A 15,076-nucleotide genomic window follows, 5' to 3' on the forward strand; every position below is an offset into this window, starting at 1 on the left:
ATGTACGTGTGAACAAATCAATATTTGTTAAGTTTTAAATTGAGAAATTAATGTGAACACTTTAACTGCTTCCTACTTTATTAACTACTTCACAGTTTCCATTGGGTAGGAAAATTTGACGTGACAAATTAGCTAGTTTCTATACTTTTAAGTTTTAACCGTACAAAAGTTTAACCTTCTATAATTATACGCTACCACCATTCCACCAACGTTGCCAATGGTCAACTAGCATATATATATATATATATATATATATATATATATATATATATATAGGAAAGTTATTTTGAGAACTATAAAAAAAAAAGAACGCGAGAATCAATCTGGGCCACACATCTCATCTTCTTTTTTCTCTCTCATCACTTTCATCCAAAATTTTCAAAACGTTTTATCTCACAAACCGTGCATCGTTAGACGAAAAAAAAACCATGGGTAGTCTTAAAATTTCGTCCTCTTTCATTAGAGATGCGACTTGATATACTTTTGACAAACTTTTAAATTTCGAATTTTTTTTTTTACCTGCACATGTGTAGGATGTATATGATGTATACCCTACACATGTCCTGCACATGTGTAGGATTATCGCTAAAAAAAAAAATTAAAAAAAAAATCGAAATTTAAAAGTTTGTCATAAGTATATCAAGTCGCATCTCTAATGAAAGAGCACGAAATTTTAAGACTACCCATGCTTTTTTTTTCGTTTAACGATGTACGGTTTGTGAGATAAAACCATTTGAATGAATTGGGTGAAAATAAGGAGAGAGAAAATTAAATATCATCAAGATCAAAATCAATGGTCAGGATTGGTTCTCGCGTTCTTTTTTTTTTTGATGGTTCTCAAAATAACCCACCAGAGGAAAGTTAGTTTGAGAACCATCAAAAAAAAAAAGAACGCGAGAACTAATCCTGGCCATTGATTTTGATCTTGATGATATTTAATTTTCTCTCTCCTCATTTTCACCCAATTCATTCAAATGGTTTTATCTCACAAACCGTACATCGTTAAACGAAAAAAAAAAGCATGGGTAGTCTTAAAATTTCGTGCTCTTTCATTAGAGACGCGACTTGATATACTTTTGACAAACTTTTAAATTTCGATTTTTTTTTTAATTTTTTTTTTTATCGATAATCCTACACATGTGTAGGATGTATATCATATCCTACACATGTGTAGGGCGTCCTATACATGTGCAGGACATGTGTTGGGTATACATCATACACATCCTACACATGTGCAGGTAAAAAAAAAAATTCGAAAAAAAAATAAAATTTCGAATTTAAAAGTTTGTCAAAAGTATATCAAGTCGCATCTCTACCCATGGTTTTTTTTTCGTCTAACGATGCACGGTTTGTGAGATAAAACGTTTTGAAAAATTTGGATGAAAGTGATGAGAGAGAAAAAAGGAGATGAGATGTGTGGCCCAGATTGGTTCTCGCGTTCTTTTTTTTTTTATGGTTCTCAAAATAACCCACCCCTATATATATATAAGATGTCCTCGTTACAAGAGATAAGGCTCGAATTTCCATAGATAAAGTGGTCGTGAAAGTTTGCAGTCATGACGGAGGCTTTGCTTTTGAGTACAAACAGAAGTGATATATATATGTTCATCAGGTAAATGAGTCAGCTGGTAGTGTGATATGCGTATCTCAGTTGTATGTTCGCGTATAGAGTAATTTCGAAGTAGCTTCTTTGTTTAAGCTGGGGGTTATGTCCAAGTGATGTGTCCGGATGATCGATGACTAGTTTTGACATTTTATGAGAGGTTTCTTCCATTCATTAGCATGAAATTAATTAACTTGGACGTCAACTTGGTCACATAAAAATCGTAAACATGCTTGAAACTCAATCTTAAGTTGATGTAAATAAAGGGCTAGCTACTGCAAGCATGGTTATTGTCTTACACTAAATTGACTCATTATATATCCAGAGACTTTCTTAATACATATCAGACAATTGCGTTTTGTGTATCAATAAGTTCATGTTGCTCTAGGTTGTAACTGTACTATTTTTCAAATAATAGAAATGAATAAGAAGTTGAATGTTTGTTTTTTTTTTTACATACAATGAGTCAATTTACATGTCATAATTACTAATTTACATATGGGTCAATTAGTACTCTGGAGAACATCAAGGCGTTTTCTGTCGTGGCCTTACGACCTATTTCTTCATCAAACAGCATCCACCTATACTTTTCAGTCACCATGTCAAATGGTTTTCTTAACAAATCCTCATTCTCGAGAGTTGCACCCACACTGTTGTACTTTGAGACCATAGTGGACAACTTGCCCGCGTACTCGTCAATGGACTTCACATCTTTCATTCATAGAAACTGGATAAGAAATTTGAGCTCTGGTACCAAGTTGTTGGTGCTAGGCACAGATCAAAATGAATATAACAAAATAGGAACAGAGAGGATAGTTCAGTCAAAGTTACTTGGAGAAGACATTAGTCATAAACAGAATCAGCTGCAGTAAAAAACGAACACAAAAACTGATGATTTCCCCAAAACATTATATATAAACAGAAATTAACACAGTTGAGTTCCAAGTAACGTCTTTCTTTGAGGAATTGTATGGAACATCTCAAGGACTTACATGAACACAAGATCAAAAATTATGTAAGACATTGGAGATGACATATCATATATCATGGAATTAATAAGTCAACACAGACACTGTCAAAGATGAAGTTGTTTCTGGCACATCTCTAAGCTTTGGGCAATTTTGAATAGAAAGCTTTTCAAGGAAAGGGAAGTGTTGTAAGACCTCTGAAAGTGATTCCACCTCGATAAAATCCAAAATTTCAAGAGAAATTAGAGATGCCGGAAGAAGAAAACGTGTGGAACTATTATTAGTATTCGTTGCATGATCTTCTTCCACTCCAAATGAAACCACTCCTGAATTCTTTCCAAATAACCATAGAACATGAAGAGAGTTCGGGTAATTTTGAATCCCCCACTCTGACATGGGCTTATTTAACTCTCCTATAACTAGTCTTCTTAAATTAGGAGGCCATAACCCACAAGGAAACGAATCCTCCATACTTGGACAATTGCGTATCTCCAGCTCCTCCAAAGATGTGAGACTTTGCAAACCCACATGAGAAATTGATGTTAGACTCTTGCAGCCTATGACCTTAAGAATCCTGATACAGGATGACGGGATCTCCTTCTGTGTATTGGAGAAGGTCAACGATGTCATTGAATGACAACATATTATAACCAAACTCTCAACACTATTTGGACAATTGTAACTCTCGAGCATGTCACAACTACAAAGGCTCAACTCTGTAAGTGAAGTTAATTGTCCAAGTGTTGGCAATTCTCGACAGTTTTTACATTTATGTAAGCCAAGATGTGATAATCGATCAAATGAGGGATCCCCAATCCAATTCGGAAATTTCATTCCACCATAGTACAAAATATCTAGTTTTTTCAACTTACTGTGTGGCCGGAGCCTTTCAAGTACTTCATACTGTATATTATGATTCTCAGAAACACTCCATTTCAACTCCAAATTATCAAGGCCTTTCTTTTGCTGTAAGTTTGCATTGTCTGCTTGTAATGGATCAATCACGTTGTCTAAACCCTGAATGGAAAGCTGACCTTGTAGATCACGTAAGCCCTTGAGATCAGATATATTAAACCCATTACCATCTTCAATAATAACCTTAGATAATGTTTGAAGACTCGTTAACCCACCAATCCCTAAAGGCAACTTCTTCAATAATGGAGTACCAGTCATGTCAAGATGTCGCAAGTTTATTAGCTTTAGGAAACTGCCTGGCAAGCTAGATAGCTCATCACACCAACAAACGAACAAGGTTTGTAGATTATAAAGTTCACTGACCTGTTCTGGTAAGTGTTTGATCTTGGACCCGGAAAAATTAAGGTACCTCAAATGCCTGAGACTACCAATGGATTGCGGTACCTTTGTGATTGAATAACTAGTCAAGCTCAACACCCTTAGGAGTTTTAATTGGGGAAGTAAGTAAACAAGAACATCGTCCAATCTACTAAGTTCCCACCAACAACCTACTAACAGTGGTAAGAATGTTCTCAGGCATCTAGCTCTATATACTTCCTTGAACTTTCTATATTTTGCGTCTGTTGTTATTTGATTTATGAATGAAAAGTGGCGGAGCTTCTCAAAAGATCTGTTTTGGCCGTTGACATTCATCTTGTCATCCAACAGATCCAAAAAAAAGAAAAACTCCCCAGCAACACTTATGGCCAAGTCATGGATCAAGTCATGCATCATGTATCGTGATTCGCGATTTACTGAAGGCTGAAAAAATGACCTTGATTGTAGCTCCTCAAAATACCGACGACCCAAACTCTCCATCGATTTGTTGCCTTTAGTTTTGGAGAGAAACCCTTGTGCCATCCACAGTAGGACTAATTCGTTCTTTTCAAACTCATGATCCTTTGGAAAGATGGAGCAATATGCAAACAATTGCTTTAAATGCGAAGGGAGATCATAGTAACTCAGCTTGAGTGACGGAAGAATATCACTTTCATCTTGTAAATTCCATACTTCACTATTCAGCAACTCCACCCATTCGTCGTCGTTTTCTTTTGTCTTCAAGACCCTCCCAAGCGTTACCAAAGCCAAAGGCAAACCATCACACTTCTTAACGATACCTCTAGCAATAAATTCAAGTGATTGATGTTTGTCAAAGTTTTTTTCAACAAGTGCAGATTGCGCGAATAAAGACAAGGCTATCTCATCTTTTAAAACCTCCAGCTTGTATGGTTGAGGAGAGTCCATCACTAATGCGACTTTCTTCTTCCGTGTGGTCACCATAATTTTACTTCCGCGTACCCCAACATCAAAAACACTTTTAAGCAGATCCCATTTCTTGTGGTCTTCATTCCAGACATCATCTAAAACAACCAGGAACCTTTTCATTAATACTATTTCTTTAATGGCCAAATGAAGCAAATCTAGAGTAGCAAACGGTTTGTCCTCCCCGCCCAAAGCTTGATAAATAGCCTTGCTAATATTGAGTACATCGAACTCATCAGAAACGCACACCCATGCCCTGATTTCAAAGTGATCCTTCACTTTCTGGTCATTGTACAAAAGTCTGGCAAGTGTTGTTTTGCCAATCCCACCCATACCAACTATCGACACAATGCTGCTGCTGCTGCTCACATTTGGTTTACTGGATTCTTCTTCGGTTCTTAACAGATTTTCTAGCAATACCTCCTTATCACCTTCCCGGCCCAACACTTTAGACTCATCAATCAACGAAGTTTGATGAAATCTTACATCATCTATCTTATTTGATCTATCACTTTTCACATTCACTTTCAAACCAAGATTATGTTTCTGCTCAATAATATCATGCATTTTGGAGATAATATTATCTAGCTTGGAACTAATCTTTCGACCATACATCATATTATGAGGAGTGAAATTAGTACAACAAGTTGGCAATATCTTGAGTAACTTACTGCTATTACCACTGCTTGTGGTCTGAAATACTTCCTGGTTCAACTTTCGCTTCATTGATTCAGTGGTTAAATCATCGAGTACATCGTCTATGTCATAGGCCAAATCCTGGAGCTCGATTAGCCATAATTTAACCGCTTTTTGTGTAATTTGCTTTTGGGCTGCATCAGCAAGCACAGCTTGTATCATGGGTAAAGTTATTTTCAACTTTTTCAGCTGAGAATCAATTCCTTGAGATTGAGCAAAATTCATCAATGCACTAGAAAATAGCTTCTCGACCAGCACAGTCACAGCAGCACCAACAAGGACTTCAGCCATTCGTATATGTTTTCGAAAATGATTGCAAGATTGTTTGTGGATTTGAGGGCAATTTTGAAAACTGTTTGATTTCTAAACAAGGATGAAAGTTGGATTTTGAAGATGAAGCAAATAAGGAGTAGACCAAGACATTATGTAACAATAATTTATCAGTCAATATTAGAGTGCCTTAAAAGTCTATATGAACTAGACAAGGGCACCACACTTGTGCTTTCCCAATCATTTCATATGTATTTTCTTGGTAATTCTTTTGTTTTCATATCACATAAAGTACTTTTTTTTTTTTTAATCTTCACTCAAAGTAAAAATGTAAGATATTAACTCGACTTTGGTATATATGTACTTTTTATATAACTAACAGCAAAATGGGACTTCACTGATAAGTAAGAACTTTCTAGCAAGTTTCTAGGTGCAAAAGAACTTACAGATCCTCTACTGTACAAGACGAATGCTCCAACTTTTACGTTTTCACGAGGAGGTACGTGCACACTAAAAGAACTTCTCATCCATATGGACTGCGACTTGATTCTCGCCAAGATAGTATGTTTGGACTGAGTTCTGTTAGGGGATATATCTACTCCATCCAATGGTCATAATAACCATTTTAAAGACTAAAACAAACTTCATTTACTATGAGTGGAAGTTACAAGATACTTTTTTGACAGAGCACATACAATGTTTTAATTTACACTGCAGGTTCCCAACCAGTTTCATGGCTTACATTTTTTGACCCAAACAATTTTGCCCAATTACCCAAGCCCAAAGGTGAGCCCAGGAAGAGGTGATTATAGCAACTGTACATCATTGATTTGCAAACAACCCGAATGATTTTATGATATTCAACAATGAACATGTCAAACAAGTAGCAAGTCAACGAAGAAAAAGTTAAAAAGCATGAAATTAACCTACTTTAAGCTGAAACAGATTTGACCAGGTCAAACGGGTGAATTGTCAGTAAAATGAACTTTGAATACGTGAACTGTTTTTACCTTAAACCATTTCAAAAGTCATGCAGTTAAAATTGCAAAGAAACTACATGTACTCGCCCAAACCATTTTGACCAGGTCAAATGGGTCGAAAGTCGCCCAAAATGAACTTAAAATACACAAAGCTACCTGTTTCGTGTCTAGAAAGTTATCCAAAGGCATAAACTACATACTTTGACCAAAATCATTTTGACGGATCAACCGGGTTGGAAGTCACCCAAATGTAATATATATGCATTAAAGTACCTATTTCCCAACCTCTAAAATAAACGATGCACATGTTCTCCAGTGTTTCCATCCCTTTTACATGTCATACCACGGTACCATCTATATATAAGATGACAGATTACATCATGTTGGAGTTACACACGCCTAGTCAGCGACCTAAGCAATCTGAATGGCAAATTGCCCAAAATTAACATGTAATGGCATATAATGATTAAATCTACAATAGCATCATGTAACTATTTCAAAATGTTGGAAACTTTGCACATTATCTGTATCCAGTAAAAAGATAACTCCTCAATTTCCAAATCTGTCAAAGGAATTAGTGTGTGTATTCTCCAACATTGTAAGTATAGCATACTCAATGCTATGTCAATGAAGCTATAACAGAACTTTCCATTGGCAAGTGCCAAAAGTTGTATAAAATATATAATTTCAAAATGTAGTAGACTGTAATCCAATACCATTTGTCCATCTCATATAAACCCATCACAACCATGATCTTCCATACCATAGTTAGAAAGAAGATAGCAAACAAGTTCGATTATTGGTTGATTTCATATATCTTAGATTCACCAGCTTCAGGTCATTTCATTAGTAATGATCAATCCTTTAGAAAGTGTCCAAGATGCAAAATTACATGAACTACTCAAAGGCTATTTCATTTATGATAACACTCATTCCTAAAGTAATGTTGACCGATAGAAAATGTAACAACGAAGAATATTAATGACACAAATTGCTACCTCATTTTATTTGCAGTAAAATCGACGTTATCTAACTCAACAACTACTCATGAACACAGAATATACACAAACAATAGACTGCCAAAAGGCTAACCATGTATTTTCACCTATCAATTTGCACAAGTCATAGTAGCAAGAGTATAGAGCTCACGCCTGTAAGGATCGCCCAGATTTATCTCATCAATGCTCGAGTACTGCTCACCATCTTCAACTGCAGTAGCACAATCAATCATCTTATTATCATCCATCAGACTAAATCCCTCAACATCATCACCACTATATTTCGCAGCCAGTGAAACATGACGTAAATTCTCAGAAATCAATCCACTCGTTCCTGTCCTAAGCTCATCAACAGCTTCACTGACTTCCTCTGCATCATTACCACTCGATTTAGATCTTGCATCCAGTGAAACATGATTCAAATTCTCAGAAATCAACTCACTCGTTCCTGTCCTGAGCTCATCAAACACCTGATTAACTTCCTCAGCATCATTACCACTCGTTTCTGATCTGGCAGCAAGTGAAACATCATGTATTTTCGGAATATTCCATTTGCTCAACACGTGTCGTTGAACAGATTGAGTAGCGGATTCGGATCCACGAATTTTATGAGTAATCAACTCAGATCTGTGTTCTTCAAGCGGATGACTAATCGATTCAACTCGAGTCTGTGGTGCCACAAGTCCAGACACTTTATACGCCGCCTGCGATAAATCCAGTGACTGTGAACCAGATACAACAGCGTCAATTCCAGTTACAACTACTACAGACCGAGGAGATGCAGCGGTTTCAATTCCAGCAACTATATGAGGTGACGGCGCGTGAGCTTTACCAGCCGTTTCGATTCCAGTAACAACATGAGGTGAAGGCGAGTGAGCTTCCACAGAAGTTTCAATTCCAGAAACGACATGAGGTGACGGCGCGTGATACTCAAGGTTGTTAGTCGGCGCGTGAGATTCCACGGCGGTTTCAATTCCAGTAACAGCATGAGGTGACGGCGCGTGATCGTCACGGAAGTAAGTCGGCTCATGAACAAATGCGGAGTTATCAATTCCAGTTACTAGATGTGGTGGAGGCGCTTGATCTTCACGGCGATCATCACTCGGCGGATGAGATTCAGGAAAAACGTTCACCGGCGTTTGAGCTTCTCCGCTAATCGAATTAGCCGAATCTACAAGAGCTCTAAAATCAACCGTGCCTTCTAATCCATGAACAACAACATTCTCATCAGAAAACAAATCCGGAACAGCGATTTCCACGCCTTCAACCGAAAGCGGCAACTCTAACATAAAAGGATTAATCACATGAATGGCGTGACCGCGAACAAGCGTCGGAAAAGGATTCGCGCCGTACGGAAGCACTCGGAGATCAGAAACAGTGAGCCGATAATTCGGAACAATATGAAACCTGACCACATTTATATAATCAGAAACCGACATAGTCATATCGAGAGAATACAGCGACGAATCAATCGGAACGAAAAACGTGAAGTTTCGGCCGGAAAGGATATCGGAGTGGATATCGGTGGTACAGATTGCGTTGGCGAAGAGGTGGTAGTTACGGAAACGGAGAGCGGAGAGGAAGGAGTTGTATTCCGGTGGCGGAATGGCGGTGGTTAGGACGGCGGAGTGAAGAATGGTGGTGGTTAGAAGGAGGAAGAAAACGGTTGAGATTGGTGAAGGTGCCATTTGTGTGAGTTTTGAAATGTGGTATTTGGAGGGAAGATTTGATGTTAGTTGAATTTTCTGGTATAACAAACTTTTACATCAGGGGTTAATGATATATATAGCGTGGAAATATGAGTATACTTATCCACAGTCCACTCTATATTTATCGACTGTATGTTACGAAATATAAAAAGTGGAGAACTATTGGGTGAAATCGAAAATCAATAATAAGTACTCTACTATTAAGAGTTGTAACATGCAACTGCGGGGTTATATATGAAACTTGCCTATCGTTTTCTTCATTCACACTATATCTTCTTGATCAAAATCGGGTCTTTTTTTAATTTTATTTTTGACAACTGAAAATTTTATTTTTAAAAATTAAAATATTATATGAAGCCCTTATTGTAACTTTCTATATCAAAAGTTCATCCCTCACTTTGTAGTAAATGTATAACTCTTTAATGTGCATAAACAAAATGACTTAAAACTTTGTTTAGTAAAATCTTTTAAAAAATTATAGTCAATGGCTATTTTTTTGCCGTTACTTTTCTCTCTCTTGCTCTTCTCGGCTAAACTACCCGCCCAATCTACCCTATTGACTAGCGGTGGTATTAATGATTTAAACGAGTTTGACCCTATCCAACTCCATTCCCTCCCTTCTTAGATAATATAACCGATTTGTGCTAAGTAAAAGTTTGTAGAATGTTTTTTCATGTAAAAAGAAAGGCACCAATACACTAACAAAACTGTAATTCTTATTTTTATAATTTTTAATTATGTAATTTAAGAAATGCAACTTTTTATTACCACATCTTGTACTGTTTAGTACCAGTAGCAGTTTATACTTTTATGGATGATACTAATTCAATATATATCAGTTTTGTGTATTGCATTTATTGAAAAATTAAGATTTCAATCTTTGATAAGGTAAATACATAGATTTAAATCTTTAATTAGGTAAAATCCAGTGTATATAAACAGTTAGGTCAAATTGTGGACGTTAAATTACTTAAAATTGTTTTTCTAATCGTGATGATAACTTTGAACACGTATATACATACTATAATTCTAAATTTCACTTTTAATTAGATACGATAAATTTAACATATAGACATATAGTTTCATTAATCTAAAACAGTAACCAAACCATGAAGAATTGGTCTATGTCTAATACAGATACATTGGGCTGGACTAGGTAGTTTGGGCTATTTCCCTGAAGAACTATGCTTCTATGCGGGCCAAGCTAGGTTGGTGTGCAGACGTGCACTATGTTATTTGACTGGTTGGTGAAGAGTCTATATAAAAGAAGGGACCCGCAAAATATTTTAATCAATAAAATATTTTAAGCACCAAATTATATATTTACCTAACCAAATTCTAAAATTATATATATACCCAACTAATAAGAATTTTTTGAGAATCTTGAGTTGTATCCTAGACATACGTGTAATTTAGAAGTATGTATAAATTAAAATGACTATCTAAAAAAATTAAAATTTTTTACATATATACCCAACTAAAGATAAAATATTATTATATATATCCAGTTGAAAAATGTATATATAAATTAAAGTAATATATATACCCAACTTTGATCACCACCATCTCCGAGGCCAGAGTTTATGTGTCTAAGGGTAGTAGCCATATTCCAACTATCATCATATCTGGATCTCCGTCCATTAAATCTAAACAATCGCAAAATTAGTTCAACCCTTAACCCTATTTCTCCGTTTTCAACACATGACCCACAAAAAAGCATAAATTTAGAAATTGTTTTCCGGAATGATCTTTTACTCAAAAATGTTTTAAATAAATAAATATATAAAAAAAACTATAACAAAAAGGGGGAAATGATGGTCTAATAGGTGTTCATTGATCTACATATAAGTTTACACAACTTTTTTTTATAAGATGAGTATGTATGATAATATTTGACCTTTAGTTGGGTGTATATGTAGTTTTAAACTTTGGTTGGATAAATACGTAATATTGGTGTTTAAACTGGGTATATATGTAAGTCACCCATCATAAAACAGGAATCAAACCATGAAGAATTGGTCTATGTCTAATATGGTTACATTGGGCTGGACTAGGGTGGTTTGGGCTATTTTTTTGAACTATGAGGGCCAAGCTAGGCTGGTGCAGTATGGTATTTGACTGGTTGGTGAAGAGTCTATATAAAAGAGGGGACCAACAAAATATTTTATATAATAATCAACAGTAGGTACTGTTAACATGGGCTTGACCCCAACTATTTATGTGTAACCAGAAATCATGTCAACCTGTTCCATTCATTTAATTCATTTCAATTACTTGATCAGTTGATTGATAGCTGTCTGTTTCTATGACCTTCACCTAATGCACATATACATGTATTACATTAATTTTGAGCATGCGAATATGTCGATCCAATAATCGAACATTCCACATCCATCACCAATCTTACTAGCTAAACATGACATGTTCCTTGGCTTTTACTCTTTCATGATCACTATCCAAATGGTTTTGTATCTTTAGCCGACAGTTAGGGGTGTTTAAGTTAGCTTATTGCAAAGAGCTCATCGCTTGTTAGCCACAAAAGCTCTTTGAATAAGATGCTCAATACGATCTACGAAAGCTATAAGCTATTTGGGTTAAAAAACGGCCACACTTACAAGTAACACATGCTAAAAAGTCATCTAAATAAGCTAAGCCAAATACACCCTTACTTTGGGGTATGGTTTTACAGATAAAAAAAAAAACAACTGGGCTCAGTTCAAAGATGGAGGATATATGGTTATAGAAACAAGATTGTGTATATACAACAAAAAATGAAATCACCAAAAGGAACAAATTAATACAAATAGAAGAAAGATAAATGAGAAACATGAGTAAAGATAAACTGAATAAAAGAACATAAGAAACATGAATAAAGATATAAAGCAAATAACCAAGGTATACTCAAACTACACAGATTACCATCCCAGAATCCATTATTTTTGCCCACTCATTTGATCCACATTTCTCCTTCAACACAAACTAACATCAAAAACAAACTTTTTTACTTTTGGGGTGGGGTTGTTTTTTTCATATAGTCATTATGACATTTGAACCTCAAGATTGCGCCGCCTTGCTCAAGATTTCTAGACCTTCAGTCCTGCAAGACATAATCTTGCGAAACATTTCTCTCAATTGGCGTTCCAATGGATCCAATCCGTTTTTAAATGAGTTACTAACTTGAGACACTTGTTGAAAGCTTGTCTGCACTTCGACCCTCTGCTCTTCAGTCAATGGAAACTGGTTGATAGAGTCAACCAAATCTGTGACCAGATGGATTGACTTTTCCATTTGGTAAATCTCCTTTAGCAGCCCAACACTGTTCTTCCTTTCACGTTTCTTGGATTCATCCACAATTCGAATATGAAGCAAGTTCAATGGAGTACCCCATGAGTATTGTCTCGGTACAGAAAAACTAACTTGAAGACTCCGATCTTGACATGGGATGGCAGCCACCAAAGCCCATAAAACAAACATAAGAACAAAACCCATTGTGTAAACAACATTAGCTAAACCATTGGTAGCAGATATTTCGTGCGATCGAGGTGGGACTAACCCGTTAGCTATCAACTGAAGCTGCTTGCTTGCTGACCATGAATTAGGTACACTCCAAGAAAGAGACCTCGAGTGCCCTGGTTTATGTTGATGTTCTTTTCCTTTATTTGGGCGTCCAAAAGATCGGTTTCTCTGTGAAAACATGGATGTTGCCTCTTTGTTATCATCAAGCATGACAATAGCTAAATCAGTCAAAGTTTTTTTCGCCCTCCTAAACTGACCTTCAACCATTACATTTTTATGTTTCGAATCAAACACACTTGAAACAATCTCTAAATGTTTATTCCAAAGCCGGATCTTTTCAATCCCATCACGAAGAGCATTACAAACATCAAGTGCCCGAATACTCCTATCAAAGAAGTCAGTCACAAACCTATCTAAAGGCGGTTTAGAAAGAATAGCCTCATTCTTTGACAATATAACTTTAAAATCTTCTTGAACGGCAATAAAAGCATCTAACAACTTAGAAACCCAATCAAGAGAAAAAAGTTCATCAGCAGAGGTAGCTGAGAGCGTCCGAAACTGCCTAAAAACTTGATGATCAAACGACCCTAGTTCACAATGAAACTCAGAACTAGATTCATTATTAACATCCATCGAATGAATCTGATTGTGATCATGCCCTATTCCCATTATCGATCTCCTAAACGTCCCAAAAGGCATACTATAACCACTCGTCCTCATATCGATATACAACACAAATTTCTATCTTCTTCTATCTAATTACTAAAATAACCCCAAATCTATCATCTCAAACAACTCACCATCTAGAAAGCGCAATTTCATAAACTCGAAAACAAACCCAAATGGAAACTAATCGAAATTCAATTCGATAAAGTTAAGGAAACAAATCAAACATTTGTTAAGCATACATTCTACCTGCAAATTAAACAAATTTATCAAACAAAAAACCTCAAGATCCAAACTTTAACAATTCCAATGTATGGCAGATGCAATTAAAGACTATATATACAAACCCCATATCAAAAATGCAACAAAAAATGTAAAATCTTGGATACAATTCAAGAAAACAATAACGATACTCAATCCCGTCAAAGGCGAGGTATGGCGGATGCAATTCAAGATTATTTACACAAAACCCATATAAAAAAAAAACAACTAAACATGCAAAATCTTGGAGAAATGAAAAGAAATGCATTAAAACAAAAATTAAGGAAACTGGAATTAAAAAGAGTGCATACCTTGTGAAGATGAAGTTTCCAAAGTTGAAAGAGAAAATGATGTTTAAAACCCTAGTTTCCAAAATTTAAATAACATAAAGTTTTTTTTTTTTTAATTTGTTTTTATATTTTGTTTCTAAGTATTTGAGAGAGTGAATATAGAAGAAGTGATTGGAGGGATATTGTTGTTTGTATTTGCTTATAAAAGAGAGAACCTGTAAATATTTGAAACATGGAAGAAAAAACCAAGAAAACATTTCTTACTCATTGTCAGAAATATTTATATTTATATATATAAATAGAAGAATTATATTTGCATACTTGATAGTTGATATACTACTATTATATCCAATCCAATATCAAACTTTATTAAATTGCCAAAAATAATTATTTGTTGACTGAAAAATAGTTTTTTAAGTCTTTTGGAAGAATCATAAAAATATTGTGAACCAAACCCACACACTTGTGGCATGTCTTTCTACTTATTGATTTATTTATACATAATTGGAGCATCAAGTCAGTGTGGTGTTTTTGGTAGTTTGAGATGAGATAACTCAACTTTGATGTGGATGTGGTTAGCACCGTTAACGAGCTGAATATTTTTGATAATCATTTATTTTATTTTTACGTAACGTGTTTGTTTGTTTAGTTATATAAATGAATATGTACAAAACCACCCGATCGTTTTAATTAAACAAATATGAACATAGCAAATCATACGTTTATTTATGTTCGTAATTGATTGATAATGGGATTGTAATTGTAGTCTATATGACTATATCTATATAAAAAAGAAAATTACAAATGTAAATATCCGTTTGCATCTCACCCACCAAACTATTTTCAATGACTAACGGGGTGGGTTTTTAGCCATGCTCATCCTCCCGCCACTAGCAAAAAAA

General features: G+C 35.4%; 2 protein-coding genes across 2 annotated transcripts; both read right to left on the reverse strand.

Moving 5' to 3' along the window:
• Positions 1 to 2,655: 2,655 nt before the first annotated feature.
• Positions 2,656 to 5,775, reverse strand: LOC122597441 (putative disease resistance RPP13-like protein 1). The gene has a single exon (XM_043770034.1). The coding sequence runs from the start codon at positions 5,773 to 5,775 to the stop codon at positions 2,656 to 2,658; it is 3,120 nt and encodes a 1,039-aa protein (XP_043625969.1).
• Positions 5,776 to 12,213: 6,438 nt separating this feature from the next.
• LOC122596356 (protein ROH1-like) lies at positions 12,214 to 14,360 on the reverse strand. Its single transcript, XM_043768921.1, has 2 exons — positions 14,196 to 14,360; positions 12,214 to 13,872 (listed from the first exon to the last, which is right to left on the reverse strand). The coding sequence occupies exon 2, from the start codon at positions 13,675 to 13,677 to the stop codon at positions 12,496 to 12,498; it is 1,182 nt and encodes a 393-aa protein (XP_043624856.1). The 5' UTR covers positions 13,678 to 13,872; positions 14,196 to 14,360; the 3' UTR covers positions 12,214 to 12,495.
• Positions 14,361 to 15,076: the final 716 nt, after the last annotated feature.

Source organism: Erigeron canadensis, chromosome 4 (assembly GCF_010389155.1).
Source record: "Erigeron canadensis isolate Cc75 chromosome 4, C_canadensis_v1, whole genome shotgun sequence".
Classification (NCBI taxonomy): Eukaryota; Viridiplantae; Streptophyta; class Magnoliopsida; order Asterales; family Asteraceae; genus Erigeron; species Erigeron canadensis.

Coding starts and splice junctions, on each gene's coding strand:
- LOC122597441 (XM_043770034.1), bottom strand. CDS start 5,775: ATGGCTGAAGTCCTTGTTGGTGCTGCTGTGACTGTGCTGGTCGAGAAG.
- LOC122596356 (XM_043768921.1), bottom strand. CDS start 13,677: ATGAGGACGAGTGGTTATAGTATGCCTTTTGGGACGTTTAGGAGATCG.